Source organism: Suncus etruscus, chromosome 17 (genome assembly GCF_024139225.1).
Source record: "Suncus etruscus isolate mSunEtr1 chromosome 17, mSunEtr1.pri.cur, whole genome shotgun sequence".
Classification (NCBI taxonomy): domain Eukaryota; kingdom Metazoa; phylum Chordata; class Mammalia; order Eulipotyphla; family Soricidae; genus Suncus; species Suncus etruscus.
The window spans coordinates 68,866,981-68,894,923 of NC_064864.1; the positions used below are offsets into that span (position 1 = coordinate 68,866,981).

General features: G+C 50.5%; 1 protein-coding gene and 1 pseudogene across 1 annotated transcript; one reads left to right on the forward strand and one right to left on the reverse strand.

Moving 5' to 3' along the window:
• Window positions 1-3,303: 3,303 nt before the first annotated feature.
• On the forward strand, window positions 3,304-27,660 carry ABRAXAS2 (abraxas 2, BRISC complex subunit). Its single transcript, XM_049764488.1, has 9 exons — window positions 3,304-3,388; window positions 7,851-7,941; window positions 15,131-15,167; window positions 16,424-16,490; window positions 20,710-20,900; window positions 21,744-21,863; window positions 23,847-23,931; window positions 25,176-25,296; window positions 26,115-27,660. The coding sequence occupies exons 1-9, from the start codon at window positions 3,317-3,319 to the stop codon at window positions 26,591-26,593; spliced, it is 1,263 nt and encodes a 420-aa protein (XP_049620445.1). The 5' UTR covers window positions 3,304-3,316; the 3' UTR covers window positions 26,594-27,660.
• LOC125995646 (uncharacterized) lies at window positions 21,914-22,061 on the reverse strand (annotated as a pseudogene).
• Window positions 27,661-27,943: the final 283 nt, after the last annotated feature.

Sequence of the window (27,943 nt, forward strand, 5' to 3'; positions counted from 1 at the left end):
TGAGCAAGAGCCTGGCCTCATCCAAGATTCCTACCTGCAGTTGGCAATCCCCCAAATACCTGCTGTGTTGTTCTAGAAAACTGCTCCCCATCAGTGGACCCGAGAGCCAGCGATCTTCTGACCTGACTTCTGAAGTGGATGTGCCTATACCATCAGAGAATATATGGGCTAAGGTCTCTAGTACACACCGCAGTGTCTCTAGAGAAGCTGCCTGCTGCAGGGAAGAAATGTTCCCTAGGTCACGGCTCTGTTGACTGAAGCCCAGTAACGAAGTCCCCTGCCAGCTCGCATTTGAAATCCGGGACAGGATTGGGAGCACCGCCGCTCCTCTCTCGGTGAGGTGTCCAATGTCTTGTCGGGGTTCGGAGGGGAGACAGCTGGAGCCCAAGTGCACAGGGATGAAAGAACTGGAGAAGGAGCATAAGTAACCTCATTACAGAGCAGTAAAGCCACTGGATGCTGCAGCCAATTAGGGCTGCCCTGAGTAAATGGGTGTTTTGATCTTTCCTAGGCTGGAGCTGAAAGGTGCCTAGAGTGGACCTTAAAAGAGATATAGGTTCTAATTAAGAAGCACTCGGAGGGCCGTGAGAGATAGCACAGCAGCGTTTGCCTTGCAAGCAGCCAATCCAGGACAAAGGTGGTTGGTTGGAATCCCGGTGTCCCATATGGTCCCCCGTGCCTGCCAGGAGCTATTTCTGAGCAGACAGCCAGGAGTAACCCCTGAGTCTCTCTCTCTCTCTCTCTCTCTCTCTCTCTCTCTCTCTCTCTCTCTCTCTCTCTCTCTCTCTCTCTCTCTCTCTCTCTATTCTTCTCTCCCTCTCTCCTTTCCTCTCTATTCTCCCTTCCTACCTCCCTGTCTCCCTCCCTCTCTCTCATTCCCCATAAATACTTGTTAGAGGGGCCGGTGAGATAGCATGGAGGTAGTGCGTTTGCCTTTCATGCAGAAGGTCATAGGTTCAAATCCTGGCATCCCATAGGGTCCCCCGTGCCCGCCAGGAGCGATTTCTGAGCGTGGAGCCAGGAGGAACCCCTGAGCACTGCCGAGTGTGACCCAAAAAACAAAACAAAAACAAAAAACACTTGTTAGAAAGGAGGCTGGGGTGCATGCGGCTGGGGGTGGGGACAGGTGTATTCCAAGGACCCTCTGCAGCTCCCGGGTGACTCCAGGCTGTTTGTCCAGAAGGCTGGCGCGGGGGCCTCTGATCAGGCCCGGTAACTGGCGCCTGAGGCCGGTGTTGGGTGCATCCTGGACCGGGATAACTGAGGGCAGAAGCGGGGACTCCGCCTACAAGGGGGTGGCCCAGGAGGCGGAGGAGACGGGGAGCGTCCTGATTGGTGTCTGTTCCTCTCCACTTCACCAATCCCCGCAGCCGGCCTCTGGCGCGCCCACTGCTCTGAAGCCGAGCGCTGGAGCTTGGCTCCTAGTGTCCCTGCGGCCTAGCCTGGAATCTGATTCCAGGTTTCATTCACCTTTGCTACCCGATGTTGCGGTCACTGCTCCACAGCACACCCGTCTTGAACCCCTTTCTCTTGTTCCCAACACAGTTCAGTCTTGTGTGTGTGTGTGTGTGTGTGTGTGTGTGTGTGTGTGTGTGTGTGTGTGTGTGTGTGTGTGAGAGAGAGAGAGAGAGTGAGGGCCTTAAAGCAGATGGAGGGGGGGGGGCAGGAGTCTGGAAAATTCTTGGCCGTAGGCTGAGGATGCAAGGCTACTTAGATCCTGTGGAGATGACCCTGTGCCTTTGCAGTGCTCAGTTGGAAAGTACCGGAGACCCTGCCCTGCATTGATGCTCAAGGGACCTGACGGTGCTGGGGTTCAAACCAGTGTTTGAACCTACAAACCTACAAAGCTTAACCCTGTACTAGCTCTCTGGCCTCAACACCCAAGGGCTATTCCTAATTCTAAACTTCACATTTCCTTCCCTACATCCCTTAGTGCCCTCGTGTGTGTTTGTGTGTTTGGGTCCACACCCAACTGTGCTCAGGCTTCACTCCTAGCATTAGGTTCAGAGATCACTCTTGATCTAGGGTTCTAGGGACATATGTGGTGCTAAGGATCAAATACTGGCCAGTCAACATACAAGGCAAGTGCCTTCCCTGCTGTATTATCTCTCTGTATTCCACCCTTGCTGTTTATTATTTATTTATTTATTTATTTAATATATTGTAGGCTTCTGGGGCCGGCGAGGTGGCGCTAGAAGTAAGGTGTCTGCCTTGCAAACGCTAGCCAAGGAAGGACCGTGGCTCGATCCCCCCGCTTCCCATATGGTCCCCCCCAAGCCAGGGTCAATTTCTGAGCGCTTAGCCATGAGTAACCCCTGAGCCTCAAACGGGTATGGCCGAAAAAACAAAATAAAAATATATATAGTAGGCTTTTTGGGAGACGCACACCTGGTTGTGCTCAGGGGTTACCTCCTGACTCTGCTCAAGAGGGCTCAAGGGTCATATGAGATGCTGGAGATCAAAATCGGGTCGGCTGCATGCAAGGCAAAGCCCCTACCTGATGTACTATTACTTTGGCTTCTCCCATATTATCAGTTGTATTTGCACATAGTAAAAAACAACAACAACAACAACGAACACAAAGAACTGGATCAGTTAGGAAATCTGCAGATATCTGGAGCTATTCGATCTTCAGTATCCCCTATGTATGGTCCCTTGAGCATAGCCAGGAGTAATTCCTGAGTGCAGAGCCAGAAGTAAACCCTAAGTATCATTAGATGTTTCCCCAAATAAAAAACTAAAAAATAAAGAAAAGGGGCCCGGAGAGTTAGCACAGCGGCGTTTGCCTTGCAAGCAGCCGATCCAGAACCAAAGGTGGTTGGTTCGAATCCCGGTGTCCCATAGGGTCCCCTGTGCCTGCCAAGAGCTATTTCTGAGCAGACAGCCAGGAATAACCCCTGAGCACCGCCGGGTGTGGCCCCAAAACAAAACAAACAAACAAACAAAAAAGAAATAACAGTATGGGGCTGGAGAGATAGCATGGAGGTAAGGCATTTGTCTTGCATGCACAAGGACAGTGGTTCGAATCCCAGCATCCCATATGGTACCTCGAGCCTGCCAGGAGCGATTTTTGAGCGCAGAGCCAGGACTGAACCCTAAGCGCAGCTTGGTGTGACCCAACGCCCGCCCCAAAAAGCCTGCGTGTTCACAGCGCTCAGAGGTCCACGGCGGAGCCCTCGTTCCCTGACCCACTACGGGGCCCCAGCCTCGCCCCGCAAAGACTACATTTCCCAGCATGCCGCGGGCGCGCCCTGCCGGAAGCCGTCCCCGGGGCTGGCCTTCCGCGGGGCATGATGGGGCAGCTGGAGCGTTCATCATGGCGGCTTCCATTTCGGGCTACACCTTCAGCGCCGTGTGTTTCCACAGCGCCAACAGCAACGCCGACCACGTAGGTGCCGAGCGCCGGGCCGCGGCCGCCGGGGTCCCGGCCTCACTCTCGGGGCCGGCGTCTGCGGCCAGGTCGGGGCCACTGTCGCCTCGGATCCTCTGGCTCGGGCTCCCGGGCCGGCCGAGTCGCTAGCGGACCGGGCGGGCCGTGTGGGCTCAGTTGCGCCGGGTTTTCCGAGCGCGATCCCCACGTCCCGCGCCGCCGGAGTGTCGGGAGCAGACCCGCAAGTCAGCCCGGCAGCCGGGCGTGGGTGCGGCCGGCCGAGTGTCCCGGGGTGCGGAGCCGGCCTCTGACCTCGGGAGTCGCTTGAGGGTCCAGCCCCTCGGCGTGGGGGCGCCCCCGACCCGAATCTGCGGCTTGACAGTGCCCGCAGCCGTCCGCCTCTTGTTGCCCCACCCTTCGCTGGGGACTACGGGCCACTGATCTCTGTGCAACGAGCTTCCTTGTCCCCCCCCCCATTTTGGTTTTGGGGTCACACCCAGCAGCGCTCCGTTAGGGGTTCCTCTTGGCTCTACGCTCAGAAATCGCTCCTGGCAGGCTCGGGAGACTATATGGGGTGCCGGGATTAGAAAAACAGCCCTGGACCCGGAGAGATAGCACAGCGGCGTTTGCCTTGCAAGCAGCCGATCCAGGACCTAAGGTGGTTGGTTCGAATCCCGGTGTCCCATATGGTTCCCCGTGCCTGCCAGGAGCTATTTCTGAGCACACCCCTGAGTAACCCCTGAGCACCGCCGGGTGTGGCCCAAAAACCAAAGAAAAGAAAAACAGTCCTGCTGTATGCAAGGCAAACGCCCTGCCTCCATGCTATCTCTCTGGCCTCTTGTTCCCCTTTTTAATAAAAGTCCATGTTTAGTTTGGCCGTTGAGTCGACGCCCTTTGCAGTGGATTAATCTGCCTCCAGAGGCCAGTGAGGAGGATTTTGGTCTGGTGCCGCTGTTAGCTTCCGGAAGAAGAGCTGATCTCACCGGGCGCTGCATCCTGAGATCCGTAGCCCTTAAGCCCCGTGGCCTTTAAACTCGCCAGTGTTGATGGACTATGAAGGCGAGGGACGACCCCCCACCTTTTGGACCTTCCCCCCACCCTTGTATTCTTTGCCCTAGAAGCCATTCGAGTCCAGCATTCCAAGGTCGGTGCAGCCGGCCCCTTGGTGGTGGCTTGCAGTTTCCTATTGTAGTAGGTGACTGACGACAGTCCTAGTGGAGTGTAAGTTAGAGTAACGCTTCTTCACCTTTGCTTCTGAGAGTGTTGGATAGGGCGAGGTGTTTGTAAAAGGAAGCAGCTACCTGTTGGAAAAGGTGTGTGTGTGTGTGTGTGTGTGTGTGTGTGTGTGTGTTGGATCGGGCAAGGTGTTTGTAAAAGGAAGCACCTACCTGTTGGAAAAGGGGTGTGTGTGTGTGTGTGTGTGTGTGTGTGTGTGTGTGTGTTGGATCGGGCAAGGTGTTTGTAAAAGGAAGCACCTACCTGTTGGAAAAGGGGTGTGTGTGTGTGTGTGTGTGTGTGTGTGTTGGATCGGGCAAGGTGTTTGTAAAAGGAAGCAGCTACCTGTTGGAAAAGGGGTGTGTGCGTGTGTGTGTGTGTGTGTGTGTGTGCCTGCGATGATTGATTCGTGTAATTCAGGGGCAAGTTTGTTAATGTCTTTCTCTACTAGGCAAGGTACTAGGCTTGAGGCAAATGTTGTTTTGTTCAGTCAAGAAGGACAAGAAGTGAGTGCGCCAGGACCAAAGGTGGTTGGTTTGAATCCCGGTGTCCCATATGGTCCCCTGTGCCTGCCAGGAGCTATTTCTGAGCAGACAGCCAGGATTAACCCCTGAGCACCGCTGGGTGTGGCCCAAAAACCAAAAGCGGAAAAAAAAAAAAAAGAAAAAATGAAGTGAGTGCGTGGTTATTTCTGCTTTGTGGTTTTGGAGCTGGAGAGAGCAGTTGGTTGTGAGCAAGCTTTGCATGCAGGACCTCAAGTTCTAGCTCTGGCCACCACATGGTTCCCCCATGCAGCACCAGGGAGTCAACAGTTAACACCAAGGTGGGCACAGTCCTGAAGAGCCGGCTTGTGTGGCCAGCAACCTAGTAAAGTGAAAGGACTGCTGATTTTGTGGAGTTGGAATAGCACTCCCTTTTCTGGAAAAAGGGCCTGTTATGGACTGTTTTAGGGACCCACTGCTCACTTGCAAATATTCAGCTTTGTCAGGAGGAATTAGTCACAGGCCAATACATGAAGGAGGTGACGATTTCCAACAAAAGTATTTGTGGATGCTAATATTTGAACTCCACATTAGTTTCATGCTGTCAGGCTTTATTCTTCTACTTTGCAGTCTTGCTGAACAGTGAACAGTAACTGTAGGCCGGAATTAGTCCCACACGATTATTGCTGGCTCTTGCCACAAAGTGGCAGCTCATCTCTGGCATTTCATTTGTTCCTACTTGCCTGTACACTGTCTTGATATCATGTTTGACTTTTTTTTTTGTTGTTTCTTTGGTTTTGGGGCAGACCTGGCAGCGCTCAGGAGTTAACTTCTGGCTCTGCAAGGAACCATATGGAATGCCAGGATTCGAACTGGGATTCATCCTGTGTGGGCCAGATTCAAGGCGGTGCTCAGGGGTTACTCCTGATTCTGTGCTCAGAAATCGCCCCTGGCAGGCTCGGAGGACCATATGGGATGCCAGGAATTGAACATGTGTCCATTCTGTGTTGTCTGTGTCCAAGGCAAACACCCTGCCGCTGTGCTATCATTCCAGCTCCTTTTTAAAAAATTTTTTTAATTATTTTTTTGTTGGTTTGTTTTCAAGTCACACCCATTGTGCTGAGGATGTGTTCCAGCTCTGCGCTCAGGGATCACTCCTAGCAGAACTTTGGGGATTGAACAGAGTGTTCGGGCTTGAATCTGAATTCTCCATGAGCAAGACAGCCCTTCACCTGTTGTGCTATATGGTTCTATGCCCAACACTCTTGACTTTGGTTGCCAGGTCAAATACCAGGCCCCAGGAGATCCCAGATCTCAGAGCCAATCAGTTTTTAGAATAAGTAAATCCCAAATATTACATAAAAGCAATTGTTATTTATCTGCAATTCCAAGGAAACTGTTTATTTTGCTGTTTTTTTTGTTTTTGTTTTTGTTTTTGTTTTTTTGTGGGTAGGTTGGGCCACCGGTGGTGCTCAGAGGTTACTCTTGTCTCTGCAGTCAGGAATCACTCCTGGTAGGCTCCGGGGACTCTATAGGATGCCTGGGATTGAACCCAGATCAGTCACATGCAAGTCAAATGTCCTCTCTGCTGTGCTATCACTTTGGCCCCAAGGAGCTGGTATCTTACATTTGTATTGATGAAATCTGGTGGTTCAAGATTGTAGAACTAGAAAAATCTCTTTTCTTAAATCACTCATTCCCTCCCTCTTTTTGTTGTGCCAATCTTGGGTCACCCATGCTTGTTTGGTGCTTGCCTAGGGTCAGACACTAACTGCGAGACTTACACATTGGGGGGGTCACACCCCTTTGGTTGTACTAGTTGCTCATGTGCAACCATGTAAGTCTTACTCAGTCTTACTCAGACCTGTACACAGGTCTTTTTTTTGGGGGGTTATATCTCCCAAGCAGTGCTAAGGGGACCATTCCTGCTGATACTGGGCCATTGGACCAGATAGTTCAGTGCTGGTCCTAGGGTTGCTTAGAGGTCAGCAGGGCCTGGCCCTGCATTGCTCAAGGGCCACAATGTGGCAGCAGTCGAACTCCAGTCCTTGCATGCACAAGGTCCGTCTCCTCGACCCCTGGGTTCTATTTGCATCCCCAAAGTTCTATGTTTCCTCCATTTGGTTTAGCTTTAGTCTAAGCCTCTATAACAGGGGTCTCAAACTCACAGCCCGCAGGCCATTTGCGGCCCTCCGTACAACATTTTGTGGCCCTGCCCTAGAGGAATCATTTTTTGTTTTGGTTTGTTTTAGTTGTTTGGGTCACACCCCCCAATGTTCAAGGCTTACTACTGACTTTACACTCAAGGATCACCCCGACTTTGCCTCCTGTGGCCCCCAGGTAAATTGAGTTTGAGACCCCTGCTCTATAAAGACAAAGCTAGGGGCTGGAGCCATAGGATAGCAGGGAAAATGCTAACCTTGCACACAGACAACTTGGGTACAACCTCCAGCATCCCATAGCATCCCTTGAATCCGCCAGAATAATTCTGAACCAGGTGTAAGCCCTGAGCACTGCTAGGTGTGCCAGCCCCCAAAATTAAAAACAAAGCAAAACAAGACAGGAAATACTTGAAGGGATTAAGATAATTGTTTATTTCATTCTGGATTCTCTCTTCCAGTCTGTCAGCTCCCCTCTGGTAGGTGCTTCCATCTGACTTGCTAGTTTAAGTGGCTCTAAGGGATGATTGATTATGAAAAAGGTGTCAATTCTATACAGAAAATTGCATCTCTCTCTCCTCTCTCTCTGTGTCTATCTCCTGATGCCTGTTGCTTTGCTTTTAGGAAGGTTTCCTGCTGGGAGAGGTGAGACAGGAGGAGACCTTCAGCATCAGTGACTCCCAGATCAGCAACACAGAATTTCTGCAAGTGATCGGTGAGTCTAGTCTCTGCTGTGTCTCATGATTCTGTTTGTATTGACGGTGTCCTGAGGCACCTACTGCCTTGTCCCTGAGTCTTAACCACTTTGTTGTGTGAACATGTGTCGAGGTCTCAGTGCTCTCAGAGCTGAGCCCACCGCTCCTGGTGATTATTTGCAACACCACGTGCCCTGGAACTTGGTATTCCTGAAAGCAGGAACTCATGTCTGCAGATGAATCTCACTTTTTGGGCAGGGGAGTTGGGTCACACCTGGCAGCGCTCAGGGGTTACTCCTGGCTCTATGCTCAGAAATCGCTCCTGGCAGGCTCAAACCACCATCCTTCTACATGCAAGGCAAATGGCCTACCTTCATGCTATCTCTCCGGCCCCTGAATTTTTGGCATGAGCTTATACCCACCTGGCCTTCTAAGGAGTACCTCAAACCATTGATGGAAAGAAGGTTGGGAAAGGTGAGCAGGGTTTGTTTTTGTTTTGGGGCCGTTGCTCCTGATTCTGGAATCACTCCAGGCAGGCTTGGGGGACCATATGGGATACTGGGAATTAAAGGCAAGTGCATTCCCTGCTATGCTATCATTCTTCTGTGCCTCTCAGACCCCTCTTAATAAAGGTGGGGATGAGAGCTCTTCTTGCTGCACCCCCAGCCTCTCTCCAGAGTAGGGACACTCATTTTGTTTGTTTGTTTGTTTTGTTTTGGGGTCACACCCGACAGTGCTCAGGGGTTACTCCTGGCTCTACGCTCAGAAATCGCTCCTGGCAGGCTCGGGGGACCATATGGGATGCTGGGATTCGAACCACTAACCTTCTGCATGCAAGGCAAATGCCTTACCTCCATGCTATCTCTCCTGCCCCTAGGGGACACTCATTCTTTGAAGTGTGAATGAGGCCTGGATAGCCTCCTTCCCCAGCCTAGGGCAAAAGGGAGAGTTGATTTTTTTTTTTTTTTTTTTTTTTTTTGGTTTTTGAGCCACACCCATTGATGATCAAGAGTTACTCCTGGCTATGAGCTCAGAAATTGCTCCTGGCTTGGGGGAACATATGGGACGCTGGGGATGAACTGCAGGTTCACCCTAGTTCACCCTAGGCAAGCTCTTGCAAGGCAGACACCTTACCTCTAGCGTCACCCTCTGGCCCAGGGAGGGTGAATCTTTAGAAATCCTGGACCCTGGGACCATAGAGGTCTGCGTCCCATATGGTCCCCCAAGCTAGGAGCGATTTCTGAGGGCATAGCCAGGAGTGGCCCAAAAAAGCAAAAAAAAGAAGAAAGAAAGGAAGGAAGGAAGGGAGGGAGGGAGGAAGGAAGGGAGGGAAGAAGGAAGGAAGGAAGGAAGGGAGGGAGGAAGGAAGGGAGGGAGGGAGGAAGGGAGGGAGGGAGGAGGGAGGGAGGGAGGGGGGGGAGGGAGGGAGGGAGGGAGGGAGGGAGGAGGAAGGGAGGGAGGGAGGGAGGAAGGGAGGGTGGAAGGAAGGGAGGGAGGGAGGAAGGAGGGAGGGAGGGAAGAAGGGAGGGAGGGAAGAAGGAAGGAAGGAAGGAGGGAGGAAGGAAGGAAGGAAGGAAGGAAGGAAGGAGGAAGGAGAAGGAAGGAAGGAAGGAGGAAGGAAGGAAGGAAGGAAGGAAAAGAAAGAAAGAAAGAATCCTGGATCCTGCAGATGTGAATGCCCTAGGTAGGGAATAGGAGTTCCTACAGGTGGAAAGGAAATGCTGGTGGGTGAAAGCTGAGCAGGCTTCGTGGAGGAGGCCAGGGTAGCAGCAGTTCAGAGGGGCACAGCCTTGTGCAAGAAGCTGCTGGAATTGTGACCCAGTCCTCAAGGGAGGGGCCAGCATGTGTTTTGTAGCTTTCTAGAACTTTGTAGCTTGTGGACTGAGAGGCCATGGGGAGGATTGGAAGGTGGTGGGGAAGGGAAAGGTGCTGCCGCTGAAGGAGCAAAACTGAAAAACCCCTTCACCATAGGATCGGCTCCTGATAGACCAAGAAACGTCGAGTAACTGAAGAGCCTCTAGTAACTGTTCCCTGCAATTGGCTCTTGCTTTTATGTTTGCTTAACTCTTTGGATTTTCTGTTTGTTTTTTCATTTTTGTCTTTGTTTTGTTTTGTTTTGTTTTGGGGCCATACCAGCAGCACTTGGGTTTCTCCTGACTCTGCTGCTCAGAAATCGCTCCTGGCAGGCTCCAGGGACCACATAGGATGCCCGGTATCAAACCTGGGTCCATTCTGGGTGTCCACATGCAAGGCAAACGCCCTACCACTGTTCTGTCTCTCTGGCAAGTCTTTAACTCTTTAAAATCCTCTAATAGAGAGGTCGGAGCAATAGAGCAGCAGGGAAGGCTTTTGCTTTGATGTAGCTGACCAGCCTTTGGTCCCCAATACTTAATAGGGTCCTCCAAGTCAGCCAGGAGTGATCTCTGGGAGCAGAGCCATGAGGAGGGAAGCCTTAACCACTGCTGGTTGTCACCAAAATAAAAATAAAAAATTGGGGGGGGGGGTTGAGCCATATCTTTTGGCATTCAGGGGTAACTCCTGCCTCTGTGCTTAGAAATTGCTCCTGGCAGGCTCGGGACCATATGAGATGATGGGGTTTGAACTTGGGTGGTCCCATGTTGGCAGTGTGTAAGGCAAATGTCTGGTGCCCAATTGCTATACACCCTTCCCAATTATGTTTTAATTTAGGGCCTGGAGCAGTAGTAAAGTAGGGAAGGTGTTTGCCTTGCACACAGCCAACCTAGGTTTGATACCTGGCACCCTTTAGAGTCTCCAAGACTCACCAGCTATTTTGTTTTGTTTTTGGACCACACCTGGTTATTCTTAGCAGTTAATCCTGACTATGTACTCAAAAATTGCTCCTGGCTTGGGGAACTATATGGGACGCCAGGCGATTGAACTGTGGTTCATTATAGATTAGTCATGCAAGGCAAATGCCCTACTGCTTGTGCCACCGCTCTGGCCCCATCAGCAGTGATTCTTTTTTTGTTTTTGTTTTTGTTTTTTTGGGCCACACTGGTTGATGCTCAGATGTTACTCCTGGCTATGTGCTCAGAAATCGCTCCTGGCTTGGGGGACCGACCATATGGGATGCCAGGGGATCGAACTGCGGTCCAGCCTAGGTTAGCCACATGCAAGGCAAATGCTTACCGCTGCACCACCTCCAGCAGTGATTCTTTTTTTTTTTTTTTTTTTTTGTGGTTTTTGGGTCACACCCGGCAGTGCTCAGGGGTTTTTCCTGGCTCTGTGCTCAGAAACTGCTCCTGGCAGGCACGGGGGACCATATGGGACGCCGGGATTCGAACCGATGACCTTCTGCATGAAAGGTAAACGCCTTACCTCCATGCCACCTCTCTGGCCCCCAGCAGTGATTCTTAAGTGAAGAGCCAGAAGTAACCACTGAGTACTGCTGGGTATAGCTGAAAAAGGGAGGAAACTCTACTTCTTGGTTCCCCTCTTCCTGACCTCCATGGTACTCTCGAGGTGAAGAAGCACCAATAGAATGAGCCTGTGACCCAGTGTTGTGACAACCTTCAAAAGCTCCACAAAAACAAAAGCTTCAGGCCAGATTGATAGCACAGTGGCAGGGCATTTGCCTGCACATGGCCAACACAGAGTGGACACTGGTTCTATTTCTGGTATCCCGTATGGTCCCCCGAGCCAGCCAGGAGTGATTTCTGAGCACAGAGCCAGGAGTAACCCCTGAGCACTGCCAGGTGTGACTCAAAAACAAACAAATGGCAAAAGCTTTACAGCCTTTAATTTCTTAGCTACTTTCTATTGTATTTGGAAATGATTGTGTCTCTCAGGACAGAGTACTAATCCTTATTATCCTAACTATTATCATTGTCATTGTTTTCTGAAAAAATAAGCACAAGATGGTGGCCGTGCGCCCTATGGGCCTCCTAAGCCTCTGGAGAAGAGCCGAACTGTGGGTTCATGTTGGGGACACCGCATTTGGTGTTTCTTGCTTCGCTTCTGATGGCACCATCTTGAATGACTCAACTGGGCAGGTTCACCTGGAGGAGCTCAGGATTTATTCCAGGCTCTGTGCTCAGCGATTGTTCCTGGCAGGGCTCAGGGACTATATGTGGTGCCGGGGATTGAATTGGGTTGATTTCGTGCAGGGCCAGCTCCCTGTCTATTGTCCTTGCTCTGGCCCCCCAGTGTCTGTCGGACCCCTAGGTACCTAGGCAGAGCAGTATTTCCATGCTTTCTCCCTCAGAGCTTTTAGCTGAAGCCCAGACCTTGCCCTCTCAGCGTTGGCATCTTTGGACACATACTGACCGTTTGGGAAGCTGGAGGTGCCCAGGGCAAGGTAGCCCCAACCAATGAAGGCACTGCAGAGGGAAGAGAAGCAGCATCCCTGGGTGAAGAAGTTTAAAGGAAGGGGTCCGAGACACACTGTGGGCCCAGGAGGAGCCTGCATGGGGATGAAGCGAGCATGTTAGAGGAGCTGGCCACTTGAACAGGCAGCTTAAATGGCCCCACATGTTTGTAGTGGTGCCCCTGATAGGCACCTGTGCCCCAATGTCATGCACCTCCATCTGCTGTGTTTGCCATTGTAGTCCAGGTGCTAGTTGTCCGGGGGTGTGACTTTGGGCTCCCTGAGAAAGTAGCCTTGGTGGCAGGGACCCCTGGCCTGTGCTCACAGAAACCCCTGAGGGCCTACTTGTGTTCAGATCCTGTGTCCAGAGTTTAGGACTGACTCAGACGTCCTTTGTAATGTGATTTTCACTGGGAGTTGGGTTGAGATTTGATTATCCGACAATTCCCAGAAGGGAAAGGGAATTCCCATTCCCTAACTAGCAAGGACCGGGGAAGCAGTTCCGGTCATATAGATATGCAACAAATACAGACAAGAGTGTAAAAAGAGGCAAGAAGGGGCCCGGAGAGATAGCACTAGCACAGCAGCGTTTGCCTTGCAAGCAGCCAATCCAGGACCAAAGGTGGTTGGTTCGAATCCCGGTGTCCCATATGGTCCCCCATGCCTGCCAGGAGCTGTTTCTGAGCAGACAACCAGGAGTAACCCCTGAGCACCACTGGGTGTGGCCCAAAAACCAAAAAAAAAAAAAAAGAGGCAAGAAGGTCAGACCCAAAACCCTTTAGCCACTAGTCAGCTGCTCCAAAAAAATAGAGAGCTAGCTTGCCAGCAGCAAAAGGCCCTTCCTTCTCAGCCTTGCCTCCCATTTATTCAGATCCAAACAGCAACCCCATTCCTAAAAGGGGGGAGGTGGAAAGGCAGGCAGAGAGAACAGATACAAAAGAGAAATGTAAAAGCCTCTAAACACCTCACAATCCTTGATCAAATATTTTTTCTTTATTTTTTTTTAAATTTGGGGCCACACCCAGAGGTGCTTAGGGTTTACATCTGGTCTGTGCTTAGAAATCGCTCCTAAGGGGCCCGGAGAGATAGCACAGCGGCGTTTTTCTTGCAAGCAGCCGATCCAGGACCAAAGGTGGTTGGTTCGAATCCTGGTGTCCCATATGGTCCCCCGTGCCTGCCAGGAGCTATTTCTGAGCAGACAGCCAGGAGTAACCCCTGAGCACTGCCGGGTGTGGCCCAAAAACCAAAAAAATAAAAAATTAAAAAAAAGAAATCGCTCCTAGGTCTGGCGAGATAGCATGAAGGTAGGGTGTTTGCCTTGCATGCAGGACAGTGGTTCGAATCCCAGAATCCCATATGGTCCCCTGAGCGCTTCCGGGTGTGACCGAAAAAAAAAAAAAAAAAAAAAAAGAAATCGCTCCTGCCAGGGTCAAGAGACCATATGGGATGCCTGGAATATAACCCAGGTCCGTCCTGGGTTGGCCACATGCAAGGCGCTGTGCTATCATCACTCTGGCCCCTTGAACAAATTCTTTTTTTGTTTGTTTGTTTTTTCTTGCGGGGGGGGGGGGGGGTCACACCTGGCAGCACTTAGGGGTTAATCCTGGCTCTATGCTCAGTAATCGCCCCTGGCAGCCTGGGGGACCATATGGGATGCCATCATCCTTCTGCGTTTAAGGCAAACGCCTTACGCTGTGCTATCTCTCTGGACCCTTGAACAAATTCTAATGAGTCCTGCAAATTGTTTTTGCCATCACCACCCCTTGTCCCTAGCCTCCTGGACTCTTGTTAAAAATGTTCCCTCTCCTGGGCCTGGAGAGATAGCACAGCGGCGTTTGCCTTGCAAGCAGCCGAGCCAGGGCCAAAGGTGGTTGGTTCGAATCCCGCTGACCCATATGGTCCCCCGTGCCTGCCAGGAGCTATTTCTGAGCAGACAGCCAGGAGAAACCCCTGAGTACCACCGAGTACCACCGGGTGTGGCCCAAAAACTGAAAAAGAAAAAAAATGTTCCCTCTCCTGAGTTAGTGCAGACTTACCCTCTAGGTGATTGTTGCCCTAGACACTGACATGACTTTGAAAAGGTTAATACTCCAGAGCTCTCCCCTTGCCCACTGGAGCACCTGGCCCAAGTGGCAGTTGTAGTGTGGAAATGTTGGCTTCTCGACAAGGCTGTCTGCTCAGCTCTTATCCAGTTCTATAGACCTGGGGCACTTTTGCTCACATGCTTTGTTGGAGTGGTCGGATCAGGGGCCTTCCGGGCTGTGTACCCCTCTAAAAAACTTTCAGACTTGCGTGGATGGGCAGGAGCAGAGCTTGTGCTCGACCATGGATTTGTCTCTGAGAACATGCAGCACTTTGGCTGGGTCCACAGGACGATCTGTGTCTGAGGTTGTTAAAAAATTTTTGTTTTTTGGGGCAGGCGTGGTGGTGCTAGAGGTAAGGTATGTGCCTTGCCAGCGCTAGCCTAGGTCGGACCTCGGTTCGATCCCCCGGTGTCCCATATGGTCCCCCAAGCCAGGAGCGACTTCTGAGCACATAGCCAGGAGTAATCCCTGAGCGTTACCGGTGTGGCCCAAAAAACCAAAAAAAAATTTTTTTTTGTCTTTTTGTTTTGTTTTGTTTTTGGGTTACACCTGGCTGCGCTCAGGGCTCACTCTATGCTCAGAAATAGCTCCTGGCAGGCTCGGGGGACCATATGGGATGCCGGGATTTGAACCACTGTCCTGCATACAAGGCAAATGCCCTACCTCCATGCTATCTCTCCGGTCCCAATATTGTTAAGAATTTTAAGGAAAGCCAAGAGAAAGAAAATTGGTTCTAGGCTGTCTTCTAGTTGCCTTTCTCTTCTGTGATTCATGCTGTGCTTCTCTCCTCAATTGCAGAAATTCATAACCACCAGCCTTGTTCCAGACTTTTCAGGTAAGCTATGTCCTTGGGCAGAGCTTTTCTGTTTTCATCAAAGGAGATATTTGCTGCTTAAAAAGGAATGTAATTTAGACCCTTGATTGGTCATAGCTAGAACACCAGGAACAGCTGAGGGCACGCACACTGGCTTACTTGTTGAGTGCCACTGGTGTGGGTGACACTGGTTTGGGTAGGAAGAGACCTTGGCCTTGAGTGGTTCAGGGTAGGAACCTTCTCAGCACACTATATCTGTATTTTGGTTTTGGGGCCACACACACACATGCACACACATGCTATATCTGTAATTTGGTTTATGGGCTAAACCCACCTGTTTTCAGGTTTAGTCCTGACTGTATGGTGCTTGGGAGCTGTCTGTGTTCCCAGGGATCAACTCAGTCTTGCGAGCTTACCTATTCCTCTGTACTAGCTCTCCAGCCTGGGATAAATTAATTCATACTTTTGAAAGGTATTCATAATAGTTAGTATCTGGTGAGCAGGGAACAGGCCTGGGCTCTTGGCACATGCAGAAAGGCCTAGAGGCCATGATCTCTCCACACTGGGCCTGCCTTGGAGGCCTCTTTGGGGTGCATGAACGACAGCTGGCTGGACAGGGCTCCTGGTTGCAGATCTCTTACTCTTCAGGTCTGTGATTGGTGCTCTTTATCTGCAGAGATGTGAGTCAGGCCTGGAGTTTGTTGGACTGACGTAGTCTTTCCCTCCAAGCACTGAAGCAGGAATGAAATACAGCTGGCCAGTACACACCGGACAATGGCATTTTCTTAGATCTTAGAAAATAACTCCTGTCTATGTATTTTTGTTCTGTTTTGGTTTTTTGGGTCACATCCAATGTATTTCAGGGCTTACTGCTCGCTCTGAGTTCAAATATCACTCCTGGTGGGCTGCAGAGGACCACATGAGGTGCTGGGGATGGGTCAGCTGCATGTAAACCAGATGTCCTCCCCTCTGTACTATTACTCCAGCCCGATCCTGTCTCTCTCTCTCTTTTTTTTTTTTGTTATTTGTTATTGTTTTCAGATTTTGTGAGTAAGCCAAGGTCCTTGGGTTTGGGGGATTATATGTGGTTCTGGGTTTTAAGTCCAGGTCAGCCATATGCAAGGCTGACACCCTATTGTTGTGCTAGCCCTCTAGTTCTTTTTAGTTTTATTTATCTTGTGATAAATTCCAGGCATGTATCGTGAGAAACACATTTATGTCACCTTCCTACATGATTCTCATTTTTATTTTTATTTTCCCCTCTTCGAAAAATAAAGTTTTTATGACTATGCAAGCAAAGTTAACGAAGAGAGCCTCGACAGAATTCTCAAAGATCGGAGAAAGGTATGCCTATGTTTTGTATTCTTTTGTTTAGGTCCACACCCAGTGGTACTCAGGTATTACTCCTGGCTCTGCACTTAGGGGTCATTCCTGGAACTGTTCAGGGGACCATATGGGATACCAGGGATAAAATCCAGATCCCTGCTGTGCTATCACTCTAGCGTATGTCTATGTTTTGTTTTAGAAATCCTTCCTGAAGCTGGAGCGATAACATAGTGAGTGGTAGGGCTTTTGCCTCACACACAGCCAATCCACAATAGATGATGTTTGATTCCCAGCATCCCATATGGTCTTCCGAGCCTACAAGGAGCAATTTCTGAACACAGAGCCAGAAGCTGAGCACTGCTGGGTGTGACCCAAAAACCAAAAAAAAAAAAAAAAAATCAAACAAACCAAAGGAAAAAAAAAAACAAACAAATATGAAGGGCCAGAGAGATAACACAGTGGTAGGTGTTTGCCTTGCAAGTGGTCGACCCAGGACTGACAGTGTAAGAATTCAGGTATCTCATGTATTCCCCCATGCCAGCCAGGAGCGATTTCTGAGTGCAGAGCCAGGAGTAACCCCTGAGTGCCACTATGTGTGGCTCCAAAAAGAAAAGAAAAGAAATCCTTCCTTATCACGCCATTTTAGGACCAGACAGACAGCTGGTGGATCTCTGCAATTTGAGGCAAATAATTTAGGTAGTAGTTGGTTTTTTTTTTTTTTTTTTTTTTTTTTTTTTTGGTTTTTGGGCCACACCCAGCGATGCTCAGGGGTTACTCCTGGTTGTCTGCTCAGAAATAGCTCCTGGCAGGCACGGGGGACCCTATGGGACACCGGGATTTGAACCAACCACCTTTGGTCCTGGATCGGCTGCTTGCAAGGCAAACACCGCTGTGCTATCTCTCCAGGCCCAGGTAGTATTTTTTTTTTTTTTTTAATTTCTTCCCCACTTTCCTTTGGAGCTGCTGCAGTGCTGGGAGTTGTGCTCCTGTGGCTGGTGGCCACACATTTGGCCATGGAGCTCACCGGGGTTCCCTGCTTCAGTGGGCAGGCTCCCCTTACTAGAGGCTCAAGATTGGCAGTTTCAGTGCTCACTGCTCACAGTTAGCTGTTCTGACACATCCTTTTTTGGGGGGGGTAGTTGGGCCACACCCTGCAGCCCTCAGGGGTTACTTACAAATCACTCCTTGCAGGCTCAAGGGACATATAGGATGCCAGGGATAAAACCTAGGTCAGCCACTTGCAATGCAAATGCCTTACCCGCTGTGTTATTGCTCCAACACCCCCTCCCCTTTTCTTGTTTTGGAGCTACCCCTGGTGACGCGTAGGGGCTACTCCTGGCTATGCGCTCATAAATCGCTCCTGGCTTGGGGGACCATATGGGACACTGGGGGAATCAAACTGTGGTCTGTCCTAGGTCAGCTGCATGCAAGGCAAATGCCCTACTGCTGTGCCACTGCTCCACTCCTCCCCCACCTTTTTTTAAGTGTGGCACTCCGTGAGGCAGACCTCATTTCCTGATTTTGTTTTGATCCAGTTTCTGCTGACACTGATGGTGCTCAGGGCTTACTCCTGGCTTTATGCTCAAGTCTGCTCCTGGGAACTTGGGGACCACTTGGGGGTGCTGGGGTTTCTATCCAGGATAGCCACTTTAAGGCCAGGACTCCAGCCCTCTTTTGTGGTTCTTGTATACTCCTACTGTGATGCAACTGTTCACTTCATGCAGAACTAGGGGCTGCACACAGCATTATTGTTAGACTCAGATAACAGCGCTGGTGGGTTTTGGGGCTCTGTATGGTACCAGTGACGGAACCTGAGTCAAGCCACCTGCAAGGCAAGTGTTATGCTATCTCTTAGGTCCTATAAACAAAAGACTTTTAAAAGATGATCGAGGGGCCGGGCGGTGGCGCTGGAGGTAAGGTGCCTGCCTTGCCTGCGCTAGCCTAGGACGGACCGCGGTTCGATCCCCCGGCATCCCATATGGTCCCCCAAGAAGCCAGGAGCAACTTCTGAGCGCATAGCCAGGAGTAACCCCTGAGCGTCACAGGGTGTGGCCCAAAAACCAAAAAAAAAAAAAAAAAAGATGATCGATGGGCCTGGAGAGATAGCACAGCGGAGTTTGCCTTGCAAGCAGCCAATCCAGGACCAAAGGTGGTTGGTTCGAATCCCGGTGTCCCATATCGTCCCCGTGCCTGCCAGGAGCTATTTCTGAGCAGACAGCCAGGAGTAACCCCTGAGCACCGCCGGGTGTGGCCCAAAAACCAAATAAAAAAGATCGAATAGGACTGGAGAGATAGCATGGAGGTGGGGTGTTTGCCTTGCATGCAGAAGGACCGTGTTTCGAATCCCAGCATCTCATATGGTCCCCTGAGCTTTTCAGGAGTGATTTATGAGCATAGAGTCAGGAGTAACCTCTGAGCGCTGCCAGGTGTGACCCCCTCCAAACAAGAACTAAACAAAAACAAAAACAAAAAAAGATGATCCGACAGACACACACGTCTCAAAATTAGAATGATCTGCTCTTTTTTATTTTATTTTATTTTGTTTTTTGGGTCAGAAATTGTTCCTGGGATGCTCAGGGGACCATATGGGATGCTGGGATTCGAACCACTGTCCTTCTGCATGCAAGGCAAATGCCTTACCTCCATGCTATCTCTCTGGGCCCTGATCTGCTCTTTTGAGTCACTAAAAATTTGTGCTTCAGGTGAATGTTTATACTTTTCTTTGAGATTAAAGATGTGAATTTGCTGCTTCCTTTTACTTGGAATTTATATTTTTCCCCTCCCAAGCCCCAAGGAATTTATATTTTTTAATAGTATTTGTTAAGGGTGGGGATTAAACACATACCCCAATTGGACCACCAGTCACCCATCCATGTGGTTTCCTAAACACCACCCTATTCATCTTGGAATCAGAAATAGCAATAGCCCCTGAGCATTATGCTTCAGTTACTAGGTCCTCCCAGTCCCCCAAAAGGCTTTTGAGTTCCAGCGAGTTTCTCAGAAGCCTGGTGACCAGCTTGCTGGCTCTGAAACCAGCCCTAACTCAAGTGAAAGATGTGAGCCTTTTGCCTTGCACTGACTGGACACTTTTTGGCAACTGGTCGATAAATAAGTCGATCAGTGTCATGGTGCCGATAGAAAGTTGACAGAGCTCCCCACTTCTTAGAGCTTGCCCATGGAATCAATGGGAGCTTGCAGCACTCTGACCTGATCACCAGGGTAGGTCTCCTGTGACAGGGATGGGGTACTAGAGCCAGCCCTAAGGACTGAGCCCAGGGAAGATGCATCCTCTTTTCCTTCAGTCCTTAGAGCCCTCTCTTTCTCTGTGTCTCTCACACTTTTCTGTTTAATTTGCTTTTAAGGACTATTGGAGCAATGTGGCTCAGTGGTCAAACCCAGGCCAGCCATGCTCTGTCTCTGCAGGAACAGTATGGAGGGGAGGGGTCGCTTTTCACAGGAGGCACCGAAGCAAAGCTCGTAGGGAAACTGCTCCCTGTTCTCTGCTTCCTACGCAACTGATATAGACAGTGATGCAGTGCGGGGTCGAGGCACATGGGGCATATTTTGGCTTCACTTGCCAGCTGTGACTCGAGAGAACACATGTGTGTATACATTTATTTAAATGTTTTTATGGGGGGACACTCCCAGCAATGCTCAGGAATCACTTATGGCAAGGCTCGAACCCAGATCAGCAGTGTGCAAGGCAAGCACCCTACCCACTGTCTATTTATTTTTACTTTAATTTTTGGGGCCCCCACAGAACAATGTTCAGGACCCTGGTGATGATCAAGAGACTGTATGGGTTCAAGCTATAAAACAAGCCATTTCCCTACTGTTTACCTCTGGGGCCCCAAGATCTCTTTGTAGGACTTACTCTGCCAGTGACATTTATTTTTGTTGTTGTTGTTTTGTTTTGGGTTCACACTGGTGCTGTTCATGGGTTACTGCTGGCTCTGTACTCAGAATTTGCTCCTGCCAGGCTCAGGGGACCATATTGGAATGCCGGGATTCGAACCAGGGTCCATCCTGCATTGGCCACGTGCAAGGCAAATGCCTTACGTGCTATTGCTCTGGCCCTGTTGAGTCTTGTTCTATTTAAAGAAGTTTAGAGCAGCCAGAGTGTTAGAACAGCGGGGAAAGCAGACAGTGTTGGGCTGGTTTCGGCTTCTCCAGATTCTGTGCTTCTGAGGTTTGAAGCTACTGTCTCTCTCACCTGTCCTTTCCCTGTTTGCTGTAGAAAGTGATCGGCTGGTACCGGTTCCGGCGGAACACACAGCAGCAAATCTCCTACCGGGAGCAGGTGATCCACAAGCAGCTTACTCGTATCCTGGGGGTGCCAGATCTCGTCTTCCTCCTCTTTAGCTTCATCTCTACCGCCAACAATTCCACACACGCATTAGAATACGTTCTCTTTCGGCCAAATCGAAGGTAACGCATCCTGACAGCCTCTGAGCAGAGACATCATTGCGAGGGGCTCAGGTTCCTTGTCGAGGGCATCCTGAAAGAGGGGCCCTCTCATTTTCTCTAGCTAGAGGAACGTTTCCTCGTCAGTGAGTTGCAACGTTGAAAATTGTCTTTGAAGTGAGTGCCAGGGTGAGATCACAGTGGGATGCCATTTGGCTTTCACGTGGCCGACCCAGATTTGATCTTCAGCATCCCATGTGGTCTCCTGAGCACCATCAGGAGTTATCCTTGAGTCAGAGGCAGGAGTCAGTCCTGAGCACCGCCCAGTGTGGCTCAAAATTGGTTTTGGATCAATATACTAGAATGTCAAGATTTTCCTAGCCCTATGCCTCAGGGCTCATTTTTTATTCTCCTTAACCCTTTTGGTGTCGGTGGAAATGTAATTTCATTGCCTAGAATTAGAAATCTGGAATTTTATGATAGACAAATTTGTAAAATTGATCCACCTACTCGCTAAGGAGGGTTTTGCACAGTGAACTCATTATGGAAAACAAAAGTCATCTATGGTCATGGATTGTGTCAGTAAAGCACAGAAAGTTTCCCTCTGGAAATTCACCATAAATTGAAGTCAGAGAAAAGAATCGTTATTGATTGTGAGTGAAACGCTGTTTGTAACATCTCACATCTGCAGGTATTTCTTGAGCACTTGCAGACTCTGTGGTACTCTCCCTGCCAGGATCTCTCCACGGGGACTTGCTTCCCCCACATCTGTGCCTTGGGGGTGTGATAGGACCCGGGTGCCCCTCAGCCACTTGTCATGGAGGCCCTTCATCCAGGGCCAGTCCTCACACACACCTCTCTGCACAGGTACAACCCTAGGATATCCCTTGCAATCCCCAACCTTGGCAATACCAGCCAGCAAGAGTACAAAGTGTCTTCTGTGCCCAACACATCTCAGAGTTATGCCAAAGTCATCAAGGAGCACGGGTGAGTCGGGGCTACAGTGTCCCCTTTCTTGCAGCAACACTACTTTTTTTTTTTGTCCCCCAATTCACAATATAGACCAGGCAAAGGGCCTGTGTTGAGGTATATATGGGGTGCATTTACTGTACCTCCTCTTTCTATACAGTCAGTGTAAAGAAAGCACTACTTCTTAGTTAACCATCTTGAAGAGTTTAGGAGGTAGTGAACTCTCATTTGCTGTAATGGATATTAGAAGATGGGAAGCAATTATCTAGGGTTAGGGTTAGGATTAGACCCCAGTGTTTCTCAGCCAGGGCCTGTGTGGTTCCCTGAATATCCTCCAGGGACCCTAAGTGAAAAGTTAGGTAATTGGAGGAATACTGTATGGCATGAAGGGTCGACTGGTAGGACAGGGGAGTCACAGCGTGGAATCAGAGACAGGAGCCACAGTGCCTTTGGTGCATGGGGGCCCAGGCTAGGGTCACTCGAATGCAAAGAAAATGCTCCTGTCCTATGAACCTGCTCTTCAGGCTCAAAGTTTTGTTGGGTTTCTTTGTTTTGTTTTGTTTTTGGGCCATACCCGGTGGTACTCAGGGGTTACTCCTGGCTATCTGCTCAGAAATAGCTCCTGGCAGGCACGGGGGACCATATGGGACACCGGGATTTGAACCAACCACCTTAGGTCCTGGATTGGTTGCTTACAAGGCAAACGCCACTATGCTATCTCTCCGGCCTCTCAAAGTTGTTTTTTTGGTTTTTTGGTTTTTTGGTTTTTGGGTCACACCGTCATCGCTCAGGGGTTACTCCTGGCTCTATGCTCAGAAATCACCCCTGGCAGGCACAGGGGACCATATGGGATGCCAGGATTCGAACCACCGTCCTTCTGCGTCTAAGGCAAATGCCTTACTGCTGTGCTATCTCTCTGACCCCTGTTTTTATTTTATTTTATTTTGTTTTATTTTATTTTATTTTATTTTATTTTATTTTATTTTATTTTTATCAAGAAGATAGTTTTGGGGGCCGGAGAGATAGCATGGAGGTAAGGCATTTGCTTTGCATGCAGAAGGACAGTGGTTTGAATCCCGGCATCCTATATGGTTTCCCGAGCCTGTCAGGAGCGATTTCTGAGTGTAGAGCCAGGAGTAACCCCTGAGCGCTGCCTGGTGTGATTCAAAAAAACAAACAAAAAAAAAAAGAAGGGCCCAGAGAGATAGCACAGTGGCGTTTGCCTTGCAAGCAGCCGATCCAGGACCAAAGGTGGTTGGTTCAAATCCCGGTGTCCCATATGGTCCCCCGTGCCTGCCAGGAGCTATTTCTGAGCAGACAGCCAGGAATAACCCCTGAGCACCGCCGGGTGTGACCCAAAAACAAAAACCAAAACCAAAACCAAAAACAAAAAAAAAAAAGAAGATAGTTTTGGGGGCTGGAGCGATAGCATAGTGGGAAGGGTGCTTGCCTTGCATTGGCTGGGTTCGATCCCCAGCATTTCACATGGTCCCCTGAGCCTGCTAGGAGTGATTTCTGAGCACTGAGCCAGGGGTACCACCAGGTGTGACCCCAATCCCTTCCTCCAAAAACATAAAAGTTTTTTTGGGGGGGGGGCCAGAGAAATATTGCAGCGGCCAGGGTGCTTGGCTGGCATGTGGCCAGACCAGCTTTGATCCTAGCACTCCATGTGGTTCCCTGAGCACTGCAAGGAGTGATCCCTTAGTGCAGAGCCAGGAGTTAGCCCTGAGCATTGCCGGGCCCAACAATACCCGCCAAACAAAAACCCCAAAAGCTAAATGTGGCCCCTGAGAAGTGCAGGGTTTCTATGGTTCATGTTGGGGTATGGGTCCTTCTCTGGAATTCTGGCAGTAGGTAACTACTAAGCCCCGTCTTCTTGCAGCTGTGGCCAGGAAATCCAGGGTTAGGGTAGAGGGTCTTCTCCTATGTCCCTGTAACCTTGTCCCATGCTTCCCCTGCCATGTCCTTGTGACCTTGTCCCATGCCTTCCCTTGTTCCTAGTACTGACTTCTTCGACAAGGATGGAGTCATGAAGGACATCAGAGCCATCTATCAGGTCTACAACGCGCTGCAGGAAAAAGTGCAGGTAACTCTCTGCCGTGTCCTGGGATCCAGCTGGTATCTACCCAGCCCTTCCTCTGTTCCTATGGACACACTCTGGTTAGTACAGGAGTCCGGCCCAGAGTCAGAACACGCTTTCACAGGAGAGGGCCAGCTGGCCTCGCTTGTGCCCAAGGTGCCATGAGATGCGAGGGGACTCCACTGAGTGCCATTTACTGGGGCCAGATCTGGAGAAGGCCCTGGCTCCTGCTTTGCTCTAGGAAGAGTCTTGTCATAGTCCCTTGGCCCCGCTGCCTTGGCTGCTTCCTTCCTCCCAGTGGAAGCCTGGGGAACCTGCCCGTCCCCAGGCTTGAGGTACCATATGGGATGCTGGGATTCTAACCACTGTCCTTCTGCATGCAAGGCAAACACCCTACCTCTTTGCTATCTCTCCAGTCCCTATTTTTCCAGAATTTTTAAGCTATATAGTAGCATTGCCATTTTGACAAGATTAAGAAATGACATGGGAGGGCCTAGAGAGATAGGACAGCGGTAGGGGGTTTTCCTTGCATGCAGCCAATTCAGGATGGATGTTGCTGCAAATCCCAGCATCCCATATAATTCTCCAAGTCTGTCAGAGCCTGCCAGGACCAATTTCTGAGCGCAGAGCCAGGAGTAACCTCTGAGCACTGCCGGGTGTGACCCACAAACAACAACAAAGAAATGATAGGGGGGGGGGGCTGGAACAACAGATCAGTGTGTAAGATGGGCACTGGCCTTGCACACAGTTGATCTGGTTTTGATCCCCAGCATCCCATATGGGCCCCTGAACCCACTAGGAGTGATTCCATTTTTTTGTTTGTTTTTTGTTTTTTTGGGCCACACCCGGTGACGCTCAGGGGTTACTCCTGGCTCTGCACTCAGAAATTGCTCCTGGCCTGGGGGACCATATGGGATGCTGGGGGATCGAACCACGGTCCATCCTAGGCAAGCACTTGCAAGGCACATACCTTACCTCTAGCGTCACCGCTCCACTCCAGGAGTGATTCCTTAGTGTAGAGCCAGAAATAAGTCCTAAGCACTGCTGGGTGTGGCTCCAAAACTAAGGAAAAAAATAAACAAACTCAAAATTCACTAGCATGATGCCTCTCGGTTCAGCAGAGTTCTGATCCATCCTTGGTGTCTCATTTGACCCGGGCACCTGGGCTCGAGCCCGGCCTGAAGCCCGACAAAGGGACAAAGGGACAAAGGCTCCTCTGAAGTCTGATTGTCCCTGTCATCTCCCCGCAGGCCGTGTGTGCAGATGTGGAAAAGAGCGAGCGAGTTGTCGAAGCTTGTCAAGCAGAAGTGAACAAGTTAAGAAGACAAATCAGTCAGCGGAGAAGTGAGCAGGAGCAGGAGCAGGCGCGGAGTGAGTTTCCCCTACACACAGACAGCATGTGACGGACGCACAGGACAGGCTTCTTTGGCCAACCCAGAGGCTGCTTGGAGGGCACTGGTTTGCAAGCGTCTCCCGGAGCTGCCATGGACTGTTGCCTTCACTGCAGCTGTTCACATGGGTGACAGGTGACGGCAGTGCTGCAGTGGGAGTGACAGTGTGACTGAGCTTATGGAGGTGACAGGTGTCCCAGCTACCCTGTGGCCTTGTCCCTGTCCAGAGCAGTGGTTCCCGGGAAGTCTGTCCTGCAGTTGGGGTCTATGGGATCCCTTTGGGCTTTCCTGTGTCCCAAGGGGTCACCGTCTTGTCACTAAGTGACTCCCACACTGCTGCTGCCTGGGGCCTGGGAGTCCCATGAGGCCAGGACATGGCAGAGTGAAGACAATGAGGCTGTTCACACTTTTTTATCTGGCCACACCCATCAGTGCTCAGGAGTTACTCCTGGCTATGCTCAGAAATCACTTCTGGCAGGCTTGGGGTGGACCTTATGGGATGTTGGGATCGAACCCAGGTCAACCATGTGCAAGGCAAATGGCCTCCCTGCTGTGCTATTGCTCAGCCGCAGAACCACTTCCATTCTTAGCTCTGTAACCCACACGGTATTGCAATGACGACTGTCTCCGTGAGGTTGGTGCTTCGAGGACTTGAGGAATCATAGATGACAGGGGCACATGCCAATTCTTTAGTTGTACTAAGCATGCCCTGTGTCGCCGCCCTTCTCTAGATGTGGCCAGGGCCCAGTGACATACATACAGGTCATACTAGCGTTTTCCTCCTTCTTCTTCACGCAGAATTGCAGCATGCAGCGACAAGCAGGCAGGTGCCGTCCAAGAATGCGGACCCTGCATTTAGTCCACGGACGCCCTACTCGGGGTTCTCCTCGGAGGGCAGAAGAACCCCAGGCGACACTGACACCTCAGGTCCGCCTCCGCCGTATTCTGATTTTCATCCCAACCATCAAGAGAGCAGTACTGTGGGCCAGTGCCGCATGGACACGAGCGTCTTCATGCCACGGCCTCAGGCCGTGGGCTCCTCCAGCTATGCCTCCACCAGTGCCGGACTCAAGTACCCCGGGAGTGGGGCCGATCAGCCCCCATCCCACAGGGCCACTGGCGACAGCGGGGAGGAGTCCGATGATGACAGCGACTACGAAAACTTGATGGACCCCACGGAGCCCTCCAACAGCGACTCCTCCTCCCAGTCAAGGTCTTCCGGAGCTGCAGCACATCCTGGTGGGGCCCCCAGGAACACTCAGATCTCCCAGATCTGAGGGGACAGAAGAATCTCTCTACTGGGCACCGCTTTGTTTTTCTTAGTTATTCACTAGGAAAAGGGTAAGAGAGTTACTGAGAGAGAGCTTTGGAGGACATCATCTGGGAGAAGGACTTTCCTTTCTCAGGCACTCGCCCACCCGGTCTCCCCCACCGGGCTGTCCCTGGGCACAGAACTTGGAGGGTCCTTGGATCCGCAGGCCTCTCACCTGATTTCCAGCAGAAAATCATTCAACGATAATCAACTTGTCCTAATTCTGGTGCGATTCTTAGGTGTCCCGGGAAACAGAGGCAAAGCAAAACTTGGACCGTGTTGTTTCTGTTCTTGAAAATCATTTGGGAAGCAGAAACTAAGCACAATGAGTCTATAAATGTTCGATAAATCAGAAACTTACCTCTTGCACTATCATGCCTTGAAACCGACTTTCTCAAAATGGAAGGAGAAGAGCAGCCTTTGGAGAGACCCTCTTTATCGAGGGGCCAAAGTCAACTTTGAGAGGAAACAAGTCTGGGTGGTTCCCAGAGGCCCGGTGGGGACCAACTAAGCCCAGGAACTTGATCTGCAGGACCCAGAGGCGAGAAGGGTGGGCTTGGGCTTGGGCTTAGGCTCGAGCTCAGGCTTGCGTTCAATGATGGTTTTACTTGCCCAAAGCGCCTTGTCGCTTACAGTGGTTGCCTTTTCAGTGAGTGTCGAGATACAACCAGTCTGTAATCATCCAAATAAGTAAGGCGTAAAATACATGACGTCCTTTTCTCTGGGGGTGGAAGGGTCCCCGTGACTGCTGTATTGCACTTGCTGGGTTGATGGCTCCTCGCCTGGAGTCTGACCTGATGGAGCTGCCACAGGGTTGGACCAGGGGATGGGGTGGGGGGAGTCAGTTTCCAGACCCGCATTTCACTCCCTGGTTGCAGCCCCAGTGGATTAGCCAAGCTCACGTGTAAGGGGTCTGTCCCTTCTTTAGCCCGTCTGACAAATCCTAGTATTAGTTTTTATCTGTGGAGGAGAGACATGAAATAAAGTGTTTGAGAATCTTGGCAAATAAAGATTCATTTGAAACTTAAATAATCATACTTTTAAAAGAAATTATTATTGTTATTAGTTTTTTTGTTGGTTTCTTGGGCCACACCCATTTGATGCTCAGGGGTTACTCCTGGCTAAGCACTCAGAAATCGCCCCTGGCTTGGGGGGACCATATGGGACGCCGGGGGATCGAACCGGGGTCCTTCCTTGGCTAGCGCTTGCAAGGCAGACACCTTACTTCTAGCGCCACCTCACTGGCCCCCAAAAAATTATTTTTAAACTTGCTCTGGGGATAGTTGGGGTCTATACAGAAACATTTTTTGGGTCA